This window comes from Ovis aries, chromosome 6 (assembly GCF_016772045.2).
Source record: "Ovis aries strain OAR_USU_Benz2616 breed Rambouillet chromosome 6, ARS-UI_Ramb_v3.0, whole genome shotgun sequence".
In the NCBI taxonomy this organism is placed as follows: Eukaryota; Metazoa; Chordata; class Mammalia; order Artiodactyla; family Bovidae; genus Ovis; species Ovis aries.
Window position 1 is genome coordinate 117,731,492 of NC_056059.1, and position 23,827 is coordinate 117,755,318.

The 23,827-nt window shown below is 58.2% G+C and overlaps 2 protein-coding genes across 3 annotated transcripts in view; one reads left to right on the forward strand and one right to left on the reverse strand.

Moving 5' to 3' along the window:
- The first annotated feature begins 2,968 nt into the window (after positions 1-2,968).
- Positions 2,969-6,315, forward strand: NKX1-1 (NK1 homeobox 1). Its single transcript, XM_027971416.1, has 2 exons — positions 2,969-3,416; positions 5,465-6,315. The coding sequence occupies exons 1-2, from the start codon at positions 2,969-2,971 to the stop codon at positions 6,313-6,315; spliced, it is 1,299 nt and encodes a 432-aa protein (XP_027827217.1).
- Positions 6,316-12,411: 6,096 nt separating this feature from the next.
- The window catches only part of UVSSA (UV stimulated scaffold protein A), a 32,789-nt gene continuing 21,373 nt past the window's right edge, over positions 12,412-23,827 (reverse strand). For both annotated transcript variants that reach the window (XM_027971328.3, XM_027971327.3), the window contains exon 14: positions 12,412-23,361. In XM_027971328.3, coding sequence (XP_027827129.2) covers positions 23,268-23,361 — 94 coding nt within the window. In that variant the 3' untranslated portion in view covers positions 12,412-23,267. The remainder of the gene's footprint in view (positions 23,362-23,827) is intronic.

Consider the following 23,827-nt stretch of genomic DNA (forward strand, 5'->3'; position numbering starts at 1 on the left):
GGTTCCTATCCACCGGGCAGGTGGAGCCGTCCCCACGTCAAGCCCTGATTTCACCCCACCTGGGGCCCCCGCAAGGGAAGCTGGTGGCTTGGAGATAACCCGATATGGCAGATGGGCAAAGATTGCACAAATGAGGGTCTAATTGACAATCAATTGTGATTAGGAGCAAAAGGACATCTTTATAGCCCCAGACGCTCTGAGCTAAAGTTGGGGAGATGGGAGGCCGTCTCCAGGTCTGGCAGAGGAGGGGGTACTGCACATCTCCACGACCACGGATGTTCCTTAGAGATGGGGGAGGGCCGGGGCAGGCGAGGACGGGACCGTCTCCCCACCTCTGTCCACACACAGCACCCCGCTTCCCATGGGCAAGCGGCCTGGGGTCCCCCGTGCACTCTGGAGGACCCCCCCACTCCATCGCCCCATGCTGCTCTGGACTGCACGCTACAGACTTCGAGATCCTTTCCCTGCCTTCCTGCCGAAGCTCCCAGCAGAACGCTGCGGGCGGAAGAAGGGGAGGGAAGGACCTCCACGCTCTGGGACAGGCACAGAGCTTCCGTCCACCCCATCCATCCGAGTGGCCCTCAGCCTGGACCAGTCCTCACCTCTCGGGGCAGAGCGCTTCGCTGCACTGAGTGTGTGTGTGTGCTTTGGGGAGGAGCACGGCGTGGTGGTCTGTTACGGCATAGTATTCCGTTGCGCCTACAGGCCATATGGAATATACTGCATTCTACTTACTGTGCTTAGCGATAGTCACCATACGCTACCTACATCTGCATTACACAGGCCGCCATTCCACGTGCGTGCTCATGCTGAAGGAGAGTTGCATCGAGAGAGCTCATATCTCTCTTCCTCCTGTGAGCGTGTAACCAGAGTGAGCGCAGGCTCCTGCCCGCCCCGCCCTCTGCCCACCCAGCAAGGGGTGGGGGTTTTGACTGCTGCTTGTGTGCCTCCCCTGGCGACCTGTGGTGGGGCCAGGCATGTGTGTGAGCGTGCCCTGGAGGGGCACCCAGAACCAGGTCAGGGCCCAGTCCAAGGGACTTGCCCCTTGGTGCCCAGGACAGTGCCCAGCAGCTGTGCCTGGGGGTGGTGGTGAGGGGTCAGAGCAGTAGCTCAGGGGACAGGTCCCTGTGTGCCCCTCGCACCAAGGCCAGCTGGGAGTTGGCTGGCAGGGGTGAGGCTGGCTGCAGGGATGTGACTGCGTTTTCATGGATTTGTGTCTGTGTGTGGTGTGTGCTGGTGAACGAGTGTGTGAGTGCGTGCAAACGGGTGTGCGCATCTATGTTCAAACTTTGCTGGGGGAGGGGCAGAGAGAGCGTAAGAGTCCCTCCAGGAAGGTGGGGGTGGGAAGGAGATAATTACCTCTCTGTGATGAGAGATTATCCACCCTCCTTCCCCCAGAGGTGATTTATAATTTAAAGATAAAGAATAATCAAGTCCTGGCAAGGAAGGACACAGTGTTGTGGGCCTGATTAGAATCTCCGGACGGACCAGCACGCGGGGGAGGGGAAGGGCTGGGGGAGGGGACGTCTGGCCTCCCCATCCCCCCTGCCCCCACCTCCCTGAGGATCAGCCTGTCCGAGCTTGGCCCAAATTACAGCCAATCGGTCCCCCATTATTTCTCCCAACTTTTAATTTCTGCTTCCAAAGGATCATTGCCCGCGGTAATTGCAAAGGACCCGTCCTTGTGTGCAGAGCAGGCTCCGGGGACCGCAGTGTGGGGCGGCGCAAACCGCTCGTGCACACGCCCGCGCGCACACCCCCACCACCAACAGCGCACACCCTGAGGACCCGGCACGCGCGCTCCCACCGCCGGCTCCCACCTGGGTCCAGCGGCGGCCGGTGTGCTTGTCGGCAGGCGCAGGGAGGAGGGAGAGGCGGCCCTCCCTCGGACGCGGGCCGGCCCCTCGAGGGCCGCAGGGCCGGGCGGTGCGCACCTCGCGGTGTAGGCAAACGCGCGTGTAACACCCGGGCCGAAGGACTTCTCCGGGAGCGGGGAGGGGGGTTTGCGGTGCTGCTCCCCCTTCCGGGAGGCTATCGATTTTTGTGTAAGCCTCCTGCCCTTGGCACGAGTTTTTCGGCCCCGGTTTTGGGGCGGGGACGGGAGGCCCAGCCCGCCGTCCCCGCGTTCGATTCCACTTCTGATGAGCGACCCCGGGGGCCATCGGCCCCGCCCGGCGCGGACACGAGGCCGGGCCCTAATTTGACGGCGCGAAGAGGCGGGGGCGTGAGAGGACGCCGGCCCGAATCGCTAAGCGAGCGAGACCCGGAGACTCGAGAGCAGACCCCGAGCGGAGGGACGGAGGGAGGCGGGACCGAGGCCCGCGGAACGCCCGAGAGAGGGCTGACGACGCGGCCGGGACCCCGGGGGTCGGCCCGCGGGGACCGCACGGCTCGCCCAGCCGCAGAGGGGCGCGGTAGCCTCGCGAGCCGCCGGGATGCCCCAGCCAACTCGCGGGGCGCGCCCCGGGGCCCCCGCAATTATTTAAGGGGGCTGCCTCCCCCCGCCCCAAGCCCGGGGGGCCGGCGGTGTTTCCGGACGAGAGGAAGCGAAGCGAACCGCGACAGCCTCTCGCGCACCGCACTCTTCCTCGGGCTGCGCGTCTGTCGGTCGGGCCCGGGGTGCCGTCCGTGTGTCCCGCGCGGGGCCCGCCTCCTCCGCCCGGGACCGTTCGCAGCCAATTAGGCGCGCGCGCTAACGAGGGCGGCGGAGCCCGCGGCCGCCGGCGGGCGCACGTGTGTGCGGCGAGTGGGCGCGTGGGCGCCGCCGGCGGGGCCGCCATAAAGGAGCCGGCCCGGCGCGAAGGGCGCTTGAGGCGGCGGCGGAGGCGGCGGCAGCAGCACCGGCCGAGCGCGGGGCGCGAGCCGAGCCGCGGCCGCCGGCGCAGGACCGAGCGGCGGCGCCCGGGCCGCCGGGGATGGGAGCCCAGTAGCCGGAGGGGCCCTAGCGGCCGACGCGCGGGAGGCCGGCATGAGCGCGAGCGGCCCGGCAGCTCCCGGGGACGGTCCCGCGCTGCCGCCGCCGCCGCCAGCGCCAGGCCCAGGGCCCGCACCGCCCGCGCCCGGCGCCGCCCGGGACGCCATGGACGGGCGCGCGGAGATGCCTGCCTTCCCGCGGGCCGGAGCCCCGCCGCTCGCCGCCAGCGACACGGTGCCCGCGGCGCCCGAGGGGGCTGGGGCGGCCCGGCCCGGCCCGCCGCCGCGCCCCACCTCCTTCTCGGTGCTGGACATACTGGACCCCAACAAGTTCAACAGCAGAAGACGCCGCTGTGTGCTGCTGGGCCCTGTGGCGTCCGCTGCCTGCGCCCCGTGCGCCCCGGCCCCCGCCGCCCCGGGACGCCCGCCGCGCTCGGAGGAGCTGGAGCGCCGCGCCCTCGTCGCCGCTGGAGCTGGAGCCGGGACCGGAGCTGAGCCGCCGCGTGAGTAGGACAGGGCCGGCGCCGGGTCTCCAGGGCCGGGGCACGGGCCGCGGCTACGCGTTCGCGCTCCCGGGACCCCTCGGCGAACCTGGCCGGCCCGGCGACAAGCTCTGTGGGAAAGTTCGTAGCGCGCGGGGTCCGCACCAGCCCGCCCGCCGCCTGCGTCCGAGCCGGGCTCCGGTCCCACACCGCCCGGTGCCTCCCAGCTGGCTCCCCGGGCCGGCGCAGGGCTGCGGGCCGCACAGGTTTGGCCACTGCGCGCCCTGGGCATGGCGGGCTCGCGCGCCGTGACCTCCCCACTCCCGCCGCAGCCTCCCGAGGCCCCCGCCCTTCATTCATTTTTTCCTTTTTTTTTCTTTCTGTCTCTCTCTTTTTTTGGGGGGACAAATCAGACTAATTGTGACAAAACGCTGGTTATCTCTGGAAAAACAATTAAATCCCTTCGATTACAGTTAAGGGGAAATGTGCTTAGCGGCGGAAAGCAACCGCTAATGGGGCGGCCCGAGCCCCGGCCTGGTCGATATCCCATTACGGCTGCATGCATATCTCTTTCAAGCACCTTGCAAACTCCCCCCGAACATCTAAATTATAGGGTCAAAATTCGGATAATTACTCGATTAAAACCTATTACACTTATTAGGGGCCGCTATTGATCGAGAATTGCATTCGACCGGCTCCTGATTGCTTTCGGTGCCCCCTCCCCTGGCCCTTCCTCCAGCCAACTTCCTGGGCCCTCTGCCTGGCAGAGAGAGGTGCACAAGGCGGGCAAGGCTAGGGGGCAGGCAGGGCTGGGGGGCCTTTCCAGGAGAGGGGCCTCCAGTTTGGGGTGCCCTCAGAGCTGGACTGATATGAAGGAGAAACAACCCAGGCGGACTGGAGGGGCCCCTTCAGACTCCCCCCACCCCCAGCGAGGTTCTGGGAGTTTCCACATAGAGCCTCCACTCAAACGGGGAACAGTCAGAAGGCCCAGTTCCCCGGGTTCAGGGAGGGGTGGTCAGCCGCCTTCCTCAGCACAGCCCTGGGCAGAACAGGAGCAAAGTGCTCTCGGCTCCTCTTGGCGCAGCCTCTGCTCGCGGTGAGGGGTACGTGGGGGCCTGGAGGCGTCTCCCAGGACTGCATGTGGCCTTTATTCTCCGATTCTCAGGGCCGCCCTCACGGGGCCTGGTGCCCGACCGCGAGACACGGTGCTGGGGGCTTGTCCTGGCTGCTTTCCTCGTTGTACGACCACCTGTGGGAGCCAGGGCTGCTTAGAAACCCCCCTGCCCCACACCAGGCCACCATCAGGTCAGATGCTGTCCTCCAAATTTCTGAGATTCGGATTGCAGCCGCCTTGCCGGGCTCTGCCTGGAGGATGTGGGGCTGCTGCTCAGACAGGCTGAGCAGAGACTCCATCCCGGGGATCTCAGCGCTGCCCTGGACCCCCGCCCCCAGGCCGGGATTTCCCGGTCAGGCCCAGTCCAGGCCCGCTGGGGCCTCAGCCCAGGGGCCAAGTTCTAGGCCCCGAGGCTCGAGGTAGGGATGGATCCAGGGCAGCGTTTTTGGTCCCCCGAAATCGCCTCCGGTAGCGGGCTCCACCCTCACCCCAGGCCTCTGGTCCGGCCCGCTCTTAAACGCTCAGTAATTGGCTGGCCCGGAGCCTTGCGGTAATTGGAGGGTAATATACGCCGAAATAAATTAAATGGCCGTTAACTAGTTTGTACATTACACAAAATGAGTTTAATTAAGTTTGTATCTGCCCCGCGGATCGATGGGATCCTTCCCCCTCGCCGTAAGCCCGGCGGTCCGGTCTGCCCCGCTCAGGCAAAGGCGCAGACCCGGGAGACGGCGGGAAGAGGAGCCGCGGGAAAGGAGGAGTGCGGGGGTGGGGGGCACAGGAGGAGGGAGGGAGCGGGCAGGGAAACGAGAGCGCCCGGGGCCGGGGAGGCGGCAGAGAAGAAACGGAAACGGGAGAGGGGGGCTCGATTCGGGGCGCGGGACGGCGGGGACGAGCGCGGAAGGGAGCGCGCCGGTCCTAACTGCCCTCTCCTCCCGCCCCGCCCGGCCCACAGACGCCGGCGACCCCTGCAAGGCGGACGAGGCAGAGGCGAACGGCTACAGCAGCGGCGGCGGCCGCAGCCCGAGCGCAGACAGCGGGGACGAGGCGCCCGACGACGACGACGATGAGGACGAGGCGGGGACGGTGCGCGGCGCGGAGGCGCGGGGAGGCGGCGGCGGCGGCCTCGGGGCCCGCGGGTCGGGCTGCCAGGGAGAGGCCGAAGCGCCCTCAGGCGCCGTCGACGAGGCCGCGGCCCCGGGTCCCCGCGGGACCTCGCCCGGAGTCCCGGGCCCGCAGGGAGCCGCGGCGGCGGCGCCGCCTGGGGGCGCGGGGACGGCCTCGCAGGGCGCGGCGGCGGCGGCGGCCGCGAAGCCCAAGCGGAAGCGCACGGGCTCCGACTCCAAGTCCGGGAAGCCGCGGCGCGCGCGCACCGCCTTCACCTACGAGCAGCTCGTGGCGCTGGAGAACAAGTTCAAGGCGACGCGCTACCTGTCGGTGTGCGAGCGCCTCAACCTGGCGCTGTCGCTGAGCCTCACCGAGACGCAGGTGAAGATCTGGTTCCAGAACCGCCGCACCAAGTGGAAGAAGCAGAACCCCGGCGCCGACACCAGCGCGCCGACCGGTGGCGGCGGGGGCGCGGGCCCGGGCGCGGGGCTGCCCGGCGGCCTCAGCCCGCTCAGCCCGTCGCCGCCCGTGGGCGCGCCGCTCGCCATGCACGGCCCGGCGGGGTACCCAGCGCACGGCCCCGGCGGCCTGGTGTGCGCCGCGCAGCTGCCCTTCCTGTCGAGCCCGACGGTGCTCTCGCCCTTCGTGCTGGGCTCGCAGACCTACGGCGCGCCCGCCTTCTACGCGCCGCACCTCTGAGCGCGGCCATGGGGCCGACCGGGCGGCCCAAGGACCCGAGGGCGCCCGCGGGCCGGCTCTTTGGCAAGGCCGCGGTCGCTGACTCTGTATATAGCCGATTGCTACAGAAGAGTTTTAAATTTATAAACGACTGTCCGCGTGCGTTGGGGCCGAGCTCGGTCCGCTGGGAAGCACTTTGCCGAACTCTACCCGATCAATAAACCGAAGGAGGCCCGCGTCCCTCAAGCTGCTCGCTGCCCTTCGGGGGGGACTTTGGCGCGACCCAGGTGCCCCTTGCGGGCCGTGGGCCCCCGTTTCCCCGCCGGCCCGGGTTCCCGTGGCCAGGCTCGCGCGTCCTGCGCCCCGAGTTCCCCCACGTGCTTGCGACCTTCGCTGCCGAGCCTCCAGCCCCAGAGAACCAGGTCCCCTGCCTTCCCTACTCCTTCCGTCCCCCAAGCCTCGGGACCTCCTCTTCCCCTCCCCCCGCGGGGAGCGCCTGGCGGGTGAGGAAAGGCCGGGGCTGGCGGGCCGCAGCAGGGATCGGGTCTGCCCCGACCCCGTGCTCCTGCCTCGCTGCGCCTTGGCCCCGTCAGTCCTGAGCACCAGGACTGCCGAGGTGGCGGGGGCGTCTGCAGCTTTCCGGGGAGGCGCCTGAGCCCAGCCCGCGGGGTCCCGTGCAGCCGCGCCTCTCCGCCCGCAGCCCGGCGCCGAGCCCCCACTTGCTGGCTCCTGGAGTGCGGGGCGGGGAGGCAGGCGGCTGAGCGCGCCGCCCCGGATGCGGGCGCTGCTGCGCAGTGATGGGGGTCCCCTTCGCCGGCACTCAGGGTGGGCTCCCACGGTCGCTGGACACCGAGTGGCGGCGCCGTGTGCCTGCCCAGCCCCGCGGCTGCTCCTTGGCCGAGCCCTGCGCCCGCGGGCGGACATTCCTCTCCGTGAGCAACTCCCATGTTCTCAGAGGGACTCTTCCCCGTGCTGGTCACCGACCACGGGGCCAGAGCTGGGGCTGAGGCTGGGGTCGTGAAGCAAGAGGACCCTGCGGCCAGTGAGTGACAGCCACCGCCGGCCGGTGGGGGAGGAGGAGGGCGCCCAGCGTTGCCCTCAGCGTCTCCAGTGGGCAGTGGGTGGAGGAGGGGCGGGAGTTGGGGTGGGGCGGCTAGACTGCCCCGCCCCGCGCTGCAGCCCCCACCCTGGCCTGCGGCCTCCCTCCTCACCCACAGCACCGCCCCCCACCCCGGGCGCCCCACCTGCTCAGGGCCGATGCTGCGGGAATTCTGCAGTAACCCTCTGGCTGGCGGTCAGCACCAAAGGGCTCCTCCACCCAACCTGCAGGCAGCTGAGAGGCCCGAATCTCAGGACACGGGGCTGGAGGAGTGTGAGCGCCCCCAGTCCCACCGCCAAGGCCTGGCTTCCGGAGGGCGCTGGTAGCGGACAGTGGGGCCCCGAAGGCTCTTGGCCTCAAGCTTCCCGCGTGACTGTGCACTTAGTCCAAGCAGGGTCCCAGGGCTGCCTAGCAAGAAACCGCAGCCCGCACTTCCGGCGCTGGGCACCCGCTCAGGACTGCGGAGGAGGGGCCAGGTCGATCATCCCCTGGGGACCCCCTGCCCTCCTCCCCGACGCCCACCTTGGGGAACCGAGGGCAGGAAGGAGGAGTTTCATGCACCAGGGCAGCGGCTCTGGGCTCCCTCTCCCCACTCCACCTCTCACCCACACTCACAAGGTCACCTGCACACGTGGCGGTCACACCTCTGGACCCTCCAGTGTCACCAGGCGCAGCTCAGGATGCGGGGAGGTCGGAAGCCGTGAGGAAGGGAAGCGGTCCCGCCCCCACCCGCCCCCCTCCTTGGGGCCCAGACTTAGCCCCGAGCTGGTCCCACTGCCATGTCCCTCTTGGCACCTGGGCAGGCCCTGCTGCACAAGTGTGGGGGGGGAGGCCTCCCTTCAGCGCTGAGCCCTTGTGGGGACGGAGCTGTGTCAGCCTGTCTGAGCCTCCTAGCACCTGAGGGGCAGCATGTCACTGGGAAGAACAGGCCTGGTCTTGCGGGGCTTAAAGCATCTGCCTCTAATACGGGAGACCTGGGTTCAATCCCTGGGTCGGGAAGATCCCGTGGAGGAGGAAATGGCAACCCACTCCAGTATTCTTGCCTGGAGAATCCCCTGGAAGGAGGAGCCTGGTGGGCTACAGTCCACGGGGTCGCAGAGTCGGACACGACTGAGCGACTTCACTTCACTTGTGGGGCTCGCGTGGGGCGGCCCTGCCCTGGCCCGCGCCCGCTCCTGCAGGCGCTTACAGGCCCAGCTCCCGCCCCAGCTCTCCTACAGGCCATGGAATCCACCACGAGCCCAGGGAACTGGGGTGCAGACACCACCTCCCTGGGGACCCTCCAGCTGTCCCCACCAGCCTTACTCCCAAGAGGCTTTTCAGGGAGCCCTGCCCGCCCAGTTCTGGGGTTCCTGAGCTGGAGGCAGGGGGGCATGCTGGCCCCGCTGGCACCTTACCCCTGTGGCCCCACTTTGCCGTCAGCGCCATGAGGCTCAGCCCAGGATCTGGGTGCACTCTGGGGAGGCCCTCCCCCAGCCCCCAGGACCAGCCCTGGCCCCAGAGAGCACTGGCCCCCAATCCCAGAATGCTGCCCACGCAGTTCACCCTGTGGAGGAGCAGGCACAACACGGCTCCTCTGTGCCTGGACGCACACAGGCGCCCAGAGCCGCCCTGGGGGCTCCCCTCCCTACACTATCCCCGTCTCCCGTCCAGGGGCTGCTGAGCCCAGCCCCCCTGCCTCCTTGGCCCAGCCCACGCTGGTGGGCTCTGGTCACTCGCTGTGTTAGGACTGGCTTTGGTTGTGTGGAAGAGAAAAGCTCAATGAACAGAAATTGAAGGAGATTATTTCTCCTGTGTGAGGGAGTGCTGGCCGTTGGAGGCGCTGGGCACCTGTGACACCTTCCCAGAGTTCTGGGGGGATCAGCTTGGAGAACCTTCCCAGAGTTCTTGGGGCACCAGCTGTCTAGCTCTCCCGTTGCCCCATCCCGGCTGGGCTGGACCCCGTCCTCATGGACACACATGGAGAGTGAGGCTCCAGCCATCACATCCACTTTCTAGGCACAAACAAGAGAGGAGAGGGGAGCAACCTCTTCCTTTAAGGAGCTTTCCAGAAGCCCTTGTAACAGCTGCTCAGATCTCATTGGCCAGAACTTGGTCACTTGACCGCTCCTAGCCAAGGGAGGTTGGGAAATGTAGTATCTTAGCTGGTGAGACACCCACGCCCCCGCTGCCAACCGCCCCATGCCTGGTAAGAAGGGGAGTGGGCATGGGGGCTGCCGGCAGACCCACTCGCCCACAAAGCACCCTAGCAGCTTCACCTGTCTCCCTGCCCACCTGTTCTGCTTACCCCTGACCAGTGCTGTTCCGTCTGGGCGCGCTGGAGACAGCCCTACCATCACAGCCACATGCTCAGGGGCACTCGCCCGGCCAGCCTGCTGTGCCCGCAGCCCCACTCCCCTGGCAGGCTCGTGCTCCCTGCCCGTCCTGCCACTCCACCCGGCCCCACGTCACCTCTGGCTGCCTGAAGCGCGTCCTTCTTTCGGAGCCAAAGCTCCAGACTGTCCACGTGGGCCACCCTCCCGCCGGGGCAGGCAGCCTGTCCTGCTCCTTCCTTCTCAGGGCCCTGGCACCCCCACTCGTCCTGTTGAGCTGGGGGGGGGGGCCCATCTCACTTCCTGCCCAGGACCCCCTCAGTACCACTGCCCCGGCCCAGGCACTCCTGTTCTCATCCCCACGGGCCCCTCTCCTCCCGCAGCGAGGTTCTCCTGTGCTGCCCAGCCCTGCCCACGCCAGTGGTGCGGCCCGCCACTCAGCAGCTGGTGCCCCTGCCACCCCACCCCCAGTTCCCCACTTGTGACCACATGCCCTTGCTCCTGGGCAGCCAGCGTGACCTACCACACCCCACCCTGGGGAGGCCCCTGGCTGGGCCACTGAAATGCCAACTCAGCTCAGAGGGACCGTCCCTGGCCACCTGCGGCTTTCTGGAGGGCGTGCTGTTTCCATGGGGAAGGGCAAGGCTGGACGGACAAAGTGGGCGACCTGGGGGTGGGCAGGGGAGTAACAGGAACGCAGGGAATGTCGCTCGGGGGAGGGGGTGCAGGGCTGAGCACACAGGTTGCGGGGGACGACTGCAGGTGCCCTGCCCCACCCCACCCCTTCAGCGGGGTGGTGGCCCCCTCTGGAGCAGCCCCCGCCAGGCAGCGACCACCCTCTCTCTTGCCAGGACACAGAGCTGATGGTAGCTGGGTGCTGATCCCTGGGAGAGAGACCGCCTTTGCTGCTTTCTGGGCACCTGGACACTCCCAGGGGATTAGGTTTGGCCAAGCTGACATGAGCAGTGTGTGCTGCTGGAGGAGCTCCCGAGGGGGCCCCTCACAGGAAACGGCTGAGGCTAAGGCACAGCCGCCTCTTTCTGCAGACACAGTGATGGCTGGAGCTCCAGCAGCCGCTGTGGGCCAAGAGACAGTCTTGGGGATACAGGCCCTGTGCTCTGATGCTGCGGGTGGGGGGGTGGGGGTGAAGCCCAGTGGCTCCATGCAGTTTCCTCGCCAACCTGAACACCACCTTAGGACTTTCAGTTCAGTTGCTCAGTCGTGTCCGACTCTGCGACCCCATGAACTGCAGCACGCCAGGCCTCCCTGTCCATCACCAACTCCTGGAGTTCACTCAAACCCAAGTTCATTGAGTCGGTGATGCAATCCAGCCATCTCATCGTCTGTCATCCCTTTCTCCTCCTGCCCCCAATCCCTCCCAGCATCAGAGTCTTTTCCAATGAGTCAACTCTTCACATCAGGTGACCAAAGTATTGGGATTTCCAGCTTCAACACCAGTCCTTCCAATGAACACCCAGGACTGATCTCCTTTAATATGGACTGGTTGGATCTCCTTGCAGTCCAGGGGACTCTCAAGAGTCTTCTCCACAGTTCAAAAGCATCAAATTCTTTGGCACTCAGCTTTCTTCACAGTCCAACTCTCACATCCATACATGACCACAGGAAAAACCATAGCCTTGACTAGACGGACCTTAGTTGGCAAAGTAATGTCTCTGCTTTTTAATATGCTGTCTAGGTTGGTCATAACTTTCCTTCCAAGGAGTAAGCGTCTTTTAATTTCATGGCTGCAATCACCATCTGCAGTGATTTTGGAGCCCAAAAATATAAAGTCTGACACTGTTTCCCCATCTATTTGCCAGGAAGTGATGGGACCAGATGCCATGATCTTATTTTTCTGAATGTTGAGCTTTAAGCCAACTTTTTCGCTCTCCTCTTTCACTTTCATCAAGAAGCTCTTTAGTTCCTCTTCACTTTCTGCCATAAGGGTGGTGTCATCTGCATATCTGAGGTTATTGATATTTCTCCCGGCAATCTTGATTCCAGCTTGTGCTTCTTCCAGTCCAGCATTTCTCATGATGTACTCTGCATAGAAGTTAAATAAGCAGGGTGACAATATACAGCCTTGACGTACTCCTTTTCCTATTTGGAGCCAGTCTGTTGTTCCATGTCCAGTTCTAACTGTTGCTTCCTGACCTACATGCAGATTTCTCAAGAGGCAGGTCAGGTGGTCTGGTATTCCCATCTCTGTCAGAATGTTCCAGTTTATTGTGATCCACACAGTCAGAGGCTTTGGCACAGTCAATAAAGCAGAAATAGATGTTTTCTGGAACTCTCTTGCTTTTTCGATGATCCAGCGGATTTTGGCAATTTGATCTCTGGTTCTTCTGCCTTTTCTAAAACCAGCTTGAACACCTGGAAGTTCACGGTTCACGTATTGCTGAAGCCTGGCTTGGAGAATTTTGAGCATTACTTTACTAGCGTGTGAGATGAGTGCAATTGTGCGGTAGTTTGAGCACTCGTTGGCACTGCCTCTCTTTGGGACTGGAGCATGTTTAAACCCTGTGCTCAGAAGGCTGTGTCACTGGAGTGTTCCGTTCTGTGCAGCCGACTCTGACTCCTGCCACCCCTCTGCTGCTCCCTGGACTGGCCAGTCAGTCTGCCCTGGGCAAGGGGGCTGCACCGTACCACCCCACACCCCACAGTAGCCCCATGGCCTCAGGAATATAAAACAAAGAAGCCACGAAAGACTGGTTAAATTCGGCTACATTAAAAAAAAAATCTCCATGGCAAAAACAGTGTGAGCAAAACCAGAAGATGAAATCAGGCGCGCTTGCAACACATCATGTACAGCTTGTCTTCTCACTGAATACAGCGTCCCCACAGTTTAGCAAGAAACCCATAAACTAACAGAAAAATGAACAAAGGGTATGGAATACAATTCCCAGAAAAGGATGAGCAACGAATGCTCCAACATATGGAAAACGCTTGCTCTCACTCCTAAGAGAAACATCAATCACAACTATAAGCGACTTTCTCATGGAGCAAAGATCAAAACATTCATGAAACGAGAGCCAAGTCACAGCCAGCATCTGGCTGGGAGAACACTGAAGGTGTGCCCCACACACCCACACACACTCCCACACACACGCACACTCCCGCACACACACACACGCCCACGCACACTTGCAGGCCCTCATGCACACGCACCCCACACACGCACACCCATGCACACACAGCTAGTCGGCAAAACCACGAGACTCACTGGATCAAAGCATTTGAGGAAACCTACTGAGCTGATCGGGAAGCTGCCAGGCCAGGACTCACATGGCCAAGCACAACACGTGCAGATTTACCCAACTGGTACAGGAAACACACTAAACAAACAACCAGAAACAATCTGGGGGACGGGAGGATCTTCCAGAGTTGCCACATCCTACCACTTGAACAAGAAAGAGACCCAAGGGCCAGGGAAGCAGGGCCCACACACCGAGGGAGACAGTGGCGGACAGAAACTTCTGGAAAAAGCCCAGATGCTAACCTTACTAGACAAGTGCTTTAGATCAGTTACTTCAGAAACTTCTGGAAAAGCCCAGATGCTAACCTTACTAGACAAGTGCTTTAGATCAGTTACTTCAGAAACTTCTGGAAAAAGCCCAGATGCTAACCTTACTAGACAAGTGCTTCAGATCAGTTACTTCAGAAACTTCTGGAAAAAGCCCAGATGCTAAGCTTACTAGACAAGTGCTTTAGATCAGTTACTTCAGAAACTTCTGGAAAAGCCCAGATGCTAACCTTACTAGACAAGTGCTTTAGATCAGTTACTTCAGAAACTTCTGGAAAAGCCCAGATGCTAACCTTACTAGACAAGTGCTTTAGATCAGTTACTTCAGAAACTTCTGGAAAAGCCCAGATGCTAACCTTACTAGACAAGTGCTTTAGATCAGTTACTTCAGAAACTTCTGGAAAAAGCCCAGATGCTAACCTTACTAGACAAGTGCTTCAGATCAGTTACTTCAGAAACTTCTGGAAAAGCCCAGATGCTAAGCTTACTAGACAAGTGCTTTGGATCAGTTACTTCAGAAACTTCTGGAGAAGCCCAGATGCTAAGCTTACTAGACAAGTGCTCTAGCTCAGTCACTGTGTGCTCATGCCTAAAGAGTGATGCTGTGCCAATGGAATATCCATAACAAGAAACCAATTAAGGAAGAAAACCAAGCAGACGTTTTCTGGACTGAAAAAGCACAGTCACAGAAATGAAAAGCTCCCTAGAGCAACTCAGCACCGGACTGCAGTTGGCGGAAGAAAGAATCTAGGCCCGGGAGGGAGGCCAACAGGTCCAGCCTGAGAAACAGAGAAAGAATGAAGAAAACCAGGCCTGAGAGGCCAGTGTGCGCACCTGACGGGGGTCCCAGGAGAGGAAGGAGGGGCAGGGCAGAAAGGATCTCGGGAGAAACAATGGGCGAAACCTTCCAAGTTTAAAGAGAAACCACCTCCAGAAGCAAGAAGCTCAGCAAAGCCCCAGCAGCACAGACAAGGAGTCCCTGACTAGACAGGCTTTAGTTAACAGCAGGACGGTGAAGGCGGGGCATCTCGAAAGCAGAGGAGACCCCGGCTCACCGTGCAGAGGCTTCTTTCTCTCAAAGGCTGACAGCTGCCTTCTCGCCTGGGACCCTGGAGCCTAGGAAGCAGTGACATGACATATTCAAAGTGTCGAAAGAGACGACGGTCACACCAAGAACCCCACAGCCAGCAAAACTGCGCAGAATGAAGGGAGAATGAAGACATCCCCAAAGAGACAGGAGCAAAGACAGCTCCCGGCTGGCAGATTCAGAGCCTCCGGGAGACACCCAGGGCGCTGGGAAAGGCAGCCCCGGGGCGGCAACACAGTGCAGACACGCCTGTGAGCCTTTTCCTTTCCTACGGAGCTGCAGAGCAGCTACATACAGCGATAGTCACAGACCTGTGCTGATGGGCTGACAGCCTGTACGATGCCACTTGTATGATAAGAACAGTGGAAAGGAGCTGGGAAGAAGCGCGCTCTAAGGGAGCAGCTCTGTAGCCACTGAAGTCCAGTCGGCATTAATCCACACTCGCGAGCATTAAAGTTGTTCAGCGTAATCCTCAATGCAACCACTGAAAAAATTACCTACAAATAATGAAAGGCACGAGGGAATTAAAGTATTACAAGGGAATTAAACAGTTATTTAACACACAGGAATCAGTAACAGAGAAAGAAAGGTTTAAAAGACATGTAGAAAAAAGGAAAAATGGCAGACACAAATCTCATCAGTAATTATCTTAAAGGGAAACAGATTACATGCTCCACTCCAGCAACAGAGCTGGTGGCACGGACTAAGGAGCATGAGCACACACACGCCGCCCATCAGCAAGACTCCAGGGTCGGAGGCGGCGAGAGCAGGGCGGGAGGAGGATGTGCCCCGCGAGCAACAGGAGGCGCGCTCACGCCGCCCGCGACAGGCGCGAGGCAGACGCTGTCACTGAGGGAGAGCAGGCTGTGCTCCGAGACAGAAGGCCAGGCCCTCAGGAAGAAGTTCCGGATATGCACATACATGCACTCAGCAACCAAGCCCTGGAGCGCACGGAGCAGAAGCTGACAGAAGAGGGAGAGACAGATGGCTCCAATGGCTGGAGCGTCTAACAGCTGGGGTAAAGGTCAGCAGGAAAAGAAGGCCTGAGCAGCGCGAGACAGCAGCCAGGCCCACAGGCTCCAGGCAACACCCGCCGCCAGGAGACCACGGGGCTGCACGCTGCTCTCCAGGAGAGCCCACGGGCCGCAAACCCTGAAGAACCGGAACCACACAAGACGTGCTCTTGGGCTCAATGAAATCAGAAATCAGGAGACATGAGGAAACTCGGGAAATTCACAAGCATGCGGGCATTAAACAAACTCCGAAATAAACGATGAGCGAAGGGAGAAATCACAAGAGAAGTCTGAAAACACTTCAAGAATAAGCAAACACGAACACACGATATGCTGAAACGTGCAGGACGGAGCTAAAGCAGCGCTTGGGTGATGCTTTGCACCCATCAACACCTACACTGAACAGCAGGCCTCAGAACAATGAGCTGAATCCCCACTGAAGAAAGCACGGCAAAGCCGAAAAATCATAAACGCAAAGCAACCCAAGGAAGTAAAGGGTAGAGTGGAGATTAACCAAGCAAAAACCGAAAATAACAGACGACGACTTCGAATACATCAACACGACTGACAATTCTTTAGCTAGACTGCCCGAGAAAACAGAGAGAAGATGCGAATTTCCACCATCAGGGGAGACAGGAGAGACCGTGCAACCAGCCTTGTTCCTGTTGTTCGGTCACCAAGTTGTGTCCGACTCCAGGCGACCCCGTGGACTGCAGCACGCCAGGCTCCCGTCCCGCACCATCTCCCGGAGTTTGCCCAAGTTCATGTCCACGGAGTCGGTGATGCCATCCAACCGTCTCATCCTGTCGTCCCCTTCTCCTGCCCTCAATCTTTCCCAGCGTCAGGGTCTTTTCCAACGAGTCAGCCCTTTGCATCAGGTGGCCGAAGTATTGGAGCTTCAGCTTCAGCATCAGTCCTTCCAATGGGTATTCACGGTTGATCTGAAGATTGACTGGTTGGATCTCCTTGAAGTCCAAGGGACTCTCAAGAGTCTTCTCCAGGACCACAGTTCAAAAGCATCAATTCTTTGGCGCTCTGCCTTCTTAACAGTTCAGCTTTCCCAATCGTCTGTGAGAGCTGGGAAGACCGCAGCCTTGCCTGCATACATCTTTGCTGGCAAAGTGGCGCCTTTGCCTCTTAGCGCTCTGTCCAGGCCTGTCGCAGCCTTCCTTCCAAGAGGCAATCGCCGTCTACTTTCAACGGCTGCGTGGCCCGAGAGCCCAAGAACGGGGTTTGCCACCGCTCCCCTCTCCCGCTTCTATCTGCCATGGGGTGACGGGACCGGGTGCCATGACCAGAGCGCTTCTTAATGTTTACTTTTAAGCTGGCTTTTTCACTCTCCTCCAAGAGGTTCTTTAGTTGCTCTCTGCTTTCTGCCATTTGAGTGGCACCGTCTGCGGATCTGAGGTTGTTGCCGTTTCTCCCGGCAGCAGCATTTCTTGTGACGTGCTCTGCATATGTCACGCAGGGTGGCAGTAGACAGCCCTGGCCACTCCTTTCTCAACCCTGAACCAGCCCACTGTTCCATACAAGGCTCTAAGTGTTGCTTCCTGACTGGCATATGGGTTTCTCCGGAGACAAGTAAGATGGTCTGGCATTCTCATCTCTTTTAACAGTTTTTCACAGTTGTTATGATCCACATTGTCAAAGGCTTTGGCGCAATCAATGAAACAGAGGTAGATTCTTTTAATTCCTTTGCTTTCTGTATGATCCAGCAAACGTTGGCAGTTTGAACTCTGATTCCTCTGCCTTTCCTAAGCCCAGCTTGGACATCTGGAAGTTCTCAGTTCACGTAATGCTGAAGCCTGGCATGAAGAATTCTGAGCACTAGCTTATTAGCATGGGAGATAAGAGTGGCTGCCTGGTGGTTTGAACATTGCTTAGCGCAGCCTTTCTTGGAACTGGGTGAGGACTGACCTTTTCCAGTCCTGTGGCCACTGCTGGGTTTTAAAGGTTGCTGGCGTGTTGAGGTCGCACTCTGACAGCATCCTCTACGGGGATCTCAAATAGCTCTGCTGGAGCCCCGTCCCCTCCGCTAGCTTTGCTGACAGCAGTGCTTCCTAAGGCCACCTGACCTCACCGCCAGGGTCTGGCTCCGGCTGAGCGGCCACACGGCGTGGCTCTCTGGCTCGTTAAGGGCTCTGCTACTGCAGTCCTCTGGATTCTTCCCTTCTCTTCCGCTTCTATTGGGTCTTCACTGCTTCTGTCCTTTATTGTGCCCATCTTTGGCTGAAATGTTCCTTTGCTATTTCCAATGTTCTTGAAGAGATCTCTAGTCTATCAACCTTATGGAAACATAAGTGATTATATAAAGGGATACTATGAACTGTGTGTATAACCTAGATAAGACGACAGGTTTCTAGAAATAAGCAAATGACTGAACTGACCTGTGGGGTTTATCCCACGAGTGCTCAAGGGTGGTCCAATGTATGGAAAGCAGTTAATGTAACACACCTGATCAGCAGAGCAAAGGGCAGAACCCACACAATCACTTCAACAGATGCATGAAGTGTATCTGAAAAAAATTCAGCTCCCGTCATGACGAAACACTCAACCAACCAGGAACCCAAGGGGATCCTCAACCTGCCGCGCAGCGTCTACAAAGAGCCCAGCCACCGCCACACTCTGCGGGGAAAGACCAGAAGCTCTTCCCTCAGATCAGGGGTGAGAAGAGGGGGCCTCTCCTCTCCAGCAGTCTCCGGCTCTGCCCTGAGGCTCCAGCCAGGGCCGCCAGACCAGACAGAGGGGTGGACGGGCTCCACCTGCGAAGGGGGAAACACAACTTTCTCCTGCAGGTGACGTGACACTGTGTGCAAGGAATCCTGAGGAATCTACACACACACGCAGACACACACACACTGTGTACAAAAAATCCTGAGGAATCTACACACACACGCACACAGATACACACGCACACACACACACAGACTCACACAGAGACACACAGATACACACACACACACGCATGCACACAGACACACACAGACACACGCACACACGCACACGCACACACACAGTGTACAAAAAATCCTGAGGAATCTACATACACACGCACACACGCACACACACACACACACACGCACATACACACAGACACAGATACAGACACACAGACACACACACAGACACAGACACACACACCACCACCACCACCCCCGTCCCCAGTAGAGCTAGTAAGGAATCCACACACACACACACACACACACACAGCCTGTTAGAACTAATAAGCGAGCTGAGCACTTTCAGGACATGCCATCAACGTGAAACAAGCAGTTGTAACATCTGCGTATCAGCAGCAAACAATCCAGAAGTGAGGCTCAGAGAGCTGCATCTGTGACAGCATCAAGCAGAGCAGAGCACCTGAGGACGCATCTAACCAACGCAAGACTCGGCACGCAGAACCCGCAAGACTGAAGATACAGAGAAAAGCTAGATATTTAGAAAGATGCTCTACGTTCACTAAGTACAAAATTTAATATTCAGTTCAGTTCAGTCGCTCAGTCGTGTCTGACTCTTTGCGACCCCATGAATCGCAGCACGCCAGGCCTCCCTGTCCATCACCAATGCCCGGAGTTCACTCAGAGTTGCGTTCATCGAGTCTGTGACGCCATCCAGCCACCTCATCCTCGGTCGTCCCCTTCTCCTCCTGCCCCCAATCCCTCCCAGCATCAGAGTCTTTTCCAGTGAGTCAACTCTTCGCATGAGGAGGCCAAAGTACTGGAGCTTCAGCTTTAGCATCATTCCCTCCAAAAGAAATCCCAGGGCTGATCTCCTTCAGAATGGACTGGTTGGATCTCCTTGCAGTCCAAGGGACTCTCGAGAGTCTTCTCCAACACCACAGTTCAAAAGCATCAATTCTTCGGCGCTCAGCCTTCTTCACAGTCCAATTCTCACATCCATACATGACCACAGGAAAAACCATAGCCTTGACTAGACGGACCTTAGTCGGCAAAGTAATATCTCTGCTTTTGAATATACCATCTAGGTTGGTCATAAATTTTCTTCCAAGGAGTAAGCGTCTTTTAATTTCATGGCTGCAATCACCATCTGCAGTGATTTTGGAGCCCCCCAAAAATAAAGTCTGACACTGTTTCCCCATCTATTTGCCAGGAAGTGATGGGACCAGATGCCATGATCTTACTTTTCTGAACGTTGAGCTTTAAGCCAACTTTTTCACTCTCCTCTTTCATCAAGAGGCTTTTTAGTTCCTCTTCACTTTCTGCCATAAGGGTGGTGTCATCTGCACATATGAGGTTATTGATATTTCTCCCGGCAATCTTGATTCCAGCTTGTGTTTCTTCCAGCCCATGGTTCTCATGATGGACTCGGCACAGAAGTTAAATAAGCAGAGTGACAATATACAACCCTGACGTACTCCTTTTCCTGTTTGGAACCAGTCTGTTGTTCCATGTCCACTTCTAACTGTTGCTTCCTGACCTGCATACAGATTTCTCAAGAGGCAGGTCAGGTGTCTGGTATTCCCATCTCTTTCAGAATTTTCCACAGTTTATTGTGATCCACACAGACAAAGGCTTTGGCATAGTCAATAAAGCAGAAATAGATGTTTTTCTGGAACTCTCTTGCTTTTTCGATGATCCAGCGGATTTTGGCAATTTGATCTCTGGTTCCTCTGCCTTTTCTAAAACCAGCTTGAACATCAGGGAGTTCACGGTTCACGTATTGCTGAAGCCTGGCTTGGAGAATTTTGAGCATTACTTTACTAGCGTGTGAGATGAGTGCAATTGTGTGGTAGTTTGAGCATTCTTTGGCATTGCCTTTCTTTGGGATTGGAATGAAAACTGACCTTTTCCAGTCCTGTGGCCACTGCTGAGTTTTCCAAATTTGCTGGCATATTGAGTGCAGCACTTTCACAGCATCATCTTTCAGGATTTGAAACAGCTCAACTGGAATTCCATCTTGTGATGCTTTCTAAGGCCCACTTGACTTCACATTCCAGGATGTCTGGCTCTAGAGGAGTGATCACACCATCATGATTGTCTGGGTCGTGAAGATCTTTTTTGTACAGTTCTTCTGTGTATTCTTGCCACCTCTTCTTAATATCTTCTGCTTCTGTTAGGTCCAGACCATTTCTGTCCTTTATCGAGCCCATCTTTGCAGGAAATGTTCCCTTGGTATCTCTGATTTTCTTGAAGAGATCTCTAGTCTTTCTCATTCTATTCTTTTCCTCTATTTCTTTGCATTGATCGCTGAAGAAGGCTTTCTTATCTCTTCTTGCTATTCTCTGGAACTCTGCATTCAGATGCTTGTATCTTTCCTTTTCTCCTTTGCTTTTCGCCTCTCTCTTTTCACAGCTATTTGTAAGGCCTCTCCAGACAGCCATTTTGCTTTTTTGCATTTCTTTTCCATGGGGATGGTCTTGATCCCTGTCTCCTGTACAATGTCACGAACCTCATTCCATAGTTCATCAGGCACTCTATCTATCAGATCTAGGCCCTTAAATCTATTTCTCACTTCCACTGTATAATCATAAGGGATTTGATTGAGGTCATACCTGAATGGTCTAGTGGTTTTCCCTACTTTCTTCAATTTGAGTCTGAATTTGGTAATAAGGAGTTCATGATCTGAGCCAGTCAGCTCCTGGTCTTGTGTTTGTTGACTGTGTAGAGCTTCTCCATCTTTGGCTGCAAAGAATGTAATCAGTCTGATTTCGGTGTTGACCATCTGGTGATGTCCATGTGTAGAGTCTTCTCTTGTGTTGTTGGAAGAGGGTGTTTGCTATGACCAGTGCATGTTCTTGGCAAAACTCTATTCGTCTTTGCCCCGCTTCATTCCACATTCCAAGGCCAAATTTGCCTGTTACTCCAGGTGTTTCCTGACTTCCTACTTTTGCATTCCAGTCCCCTATAATGAAGAGGACATCTCTTTGGGGTGTTAGTTCTAAAAGGTCTTGTAGGTCTTCATAGAACCGTTCAACTTCAGCTTCTTCAGCATTACTGGTTGGGGCATAGACTTGGATAACTGTGATATTGAATGGTTTGCCTTGGAAACAAAGAGAGATCATTCTGTCGTTTTGAGACTGCATCCAAGTACTGCATTTCGGACTCTTCTGTTGACCATGATGGCTACTCCATTTCTTCTAAGGGATTATTGCCCGCAGTAGTAGATGTAATGGTCATCTGAGTTAAATTCACCCATTGACCTCTAACACCACAGGGATTGGGGGTACCTACTGCCCCTGCATCTGTGGTTCTGCCTCCAAGGATTCACCCAACCAGAGCTTATGTGGGATCCCAAAGTATTTACTGTTGAAGAAAACCCTCGCATAAGAGTCAACACAATCTGTAAAATCTCAGACACCTTTTTATTTTTTGGCGGAAATTGACAAGCTCATCCTAAAATTTATTTGGAAATGTAAAAGACCAGAATGGCGAAAACAATGTTTAAAAAGAACAAAGTTGGAGGCTTTCAAAACTCCCCACAAGGCTACATCAGGCAAGACTGCGTAGTAGCAACAGAAGGTCAGGGAACAGAAGGGAGACTCCAGAAACAAATTCAGGGGTTTAGTGTCAACTTACAGTCAGTAAAGGTGCCAAGACAATTCAATGGGAGAATGAACATCTTTTTGATAAACGATGCTGAGACAACCGGATATCCACACAAATGATGCACAGACAGAAATGAACTCAAGACGGTTGATCCACAGCAGAGGCCTGAGTTTAAGATCAAGATCATAAAGCTCCTGGAAGAAAACATGACTGACGTTCATGACCTGGGATTAGGCAACCGCTGCTTAGATACGATATGAAAAGCACAAGGGACAAAATGAAAGACAGACACATAGGATATCAAAACTCACAGCTTCTGTGTCTCAGAGAAACTGTAAGAGAACGAGGACACAGAATGGGGGAAATAATTGCGAATCCCGTAAGGGCCTAGTACCCAGCGTACACTAAGAGCTTTTAGAACTCAAAACAGCAACTCAGCTGAGAATGGGCAGAAGATCTCAATGTTTCTCCAAAGAGGATAAACGATGACCAATAAGCACGAAAAGATGCTCAACACAGGTGGTCACATGGCATTGTGACTCGCTGGACATGAGTCTGGGCGAACTCCAGGAGATGGTGGGGGACAGGGAGGCCTGGCGTGATGCGGTCCCTGGGGTCACAGAGTCGGGCAAGACTCAGCAACTGAACAACAGGGCGCTCACCATCAGTCATCACTCGGAAAGTGCAAGTCAACCCACAGTGAGATGCCACTTCACACCCACTCCGATGGCTAGAATCACAGAGAGCGACGACGAGCGTGGCAAGAACACGGAGAAGACGAGCGCCTGGGCGTGGACCTCAGGGGCGCAGGCGCTTCGGAACACATTCCAGCAATTCATCAGTCAGTCAGACACAGAGGGACTACACAACCCATCCATTTCATTTCTCGGCATAAACCCCAAAGGAATGACAATATATGCCCATGCAAAACTTGCAGACAAATGGTCATAGCAGCATCCGTAATCCCGAAGTGCAAACCTCCCACGTGTCCAACGCAGGGCGAGCCTGGTCTGCTCAAGCAGCGGAGCGCCGTCTGGACTGAGGAGGGCGCACTGACAGCACCAGGGGGTGGCCTTCAGGGCGCTGCGCTGCGCGGAGAAGGCTGGCGGGGCGGCGGTGCCACGTGCAGGCAGCGCCCAGCAGGTGGACCCGGAGAGCAGCGGAGAAGGCTGGGGCAGGGCGGGGCTGCACTTGTCCTGGGCGTTGAGCAACCCTGAGCCACGTCACAAAACGCCCAGGCCGTGCAAGACGCCCCCTGGTGGCCAGGCTGCCGCGTCCACCCCAGGCAACCAGGCGGGTGGGCCCTACGCGCTGGCAGAGGTCCCCGCGGCAGAGACATCCACGCCTCTGGGACACATGGCTTAACAGTGCACGCCGGGCCCTGGACCAGGAGGCGCGGATGGCACGGGGACCCCGTGCACGGGCCTGGCCCTCTAGTTCAGGGCGTAGTTAAACTGGTTTGCAAACTTCTCGTGCTTCTTCCGGTCCATCTGGTTCATGGCGGTGACCACCCTCTGCACGGCTGCCCTGCGGGGAAGCACAGGGAGCCATGACCAGGGAGGCTGGCCGGGCCCCGGGCCCCTGACTGCAGCCCGGCGGGACGGGGACCCCGGTGCTGGGCTGGCTGCTGCACCTGGGCCGCTGGGGAGGCCCCTGCAGAAGGGCGCCGCGGCGAGGGGCTCTGCCTCCAAGGCCACCTTGGCCAGGCCTGGCAAGTCTCCCACTGCTCACTGAGCTCCAAGGGCGGCCTCCAGACCCCAAACTCACCCATCAGAGCACGGTCCGCCCAGCAGCCAGGTGGGCAGACGCAGCAGGACACGCCCGGTCCCCTCAGCTCAGATTCCTCCTGCCTGGCTGCGCACGGAGCCCCACCCAGAGCAGACACACTGGGACAGGCGGCTCTGCCTGGGGGGAGGCGTGGCCTCCCACACGGCGTGCTGCAGGCCACACGGCTCGCTGCAGGCAGCCCGCTCGGGGAGCGCAGGGAGGGTGA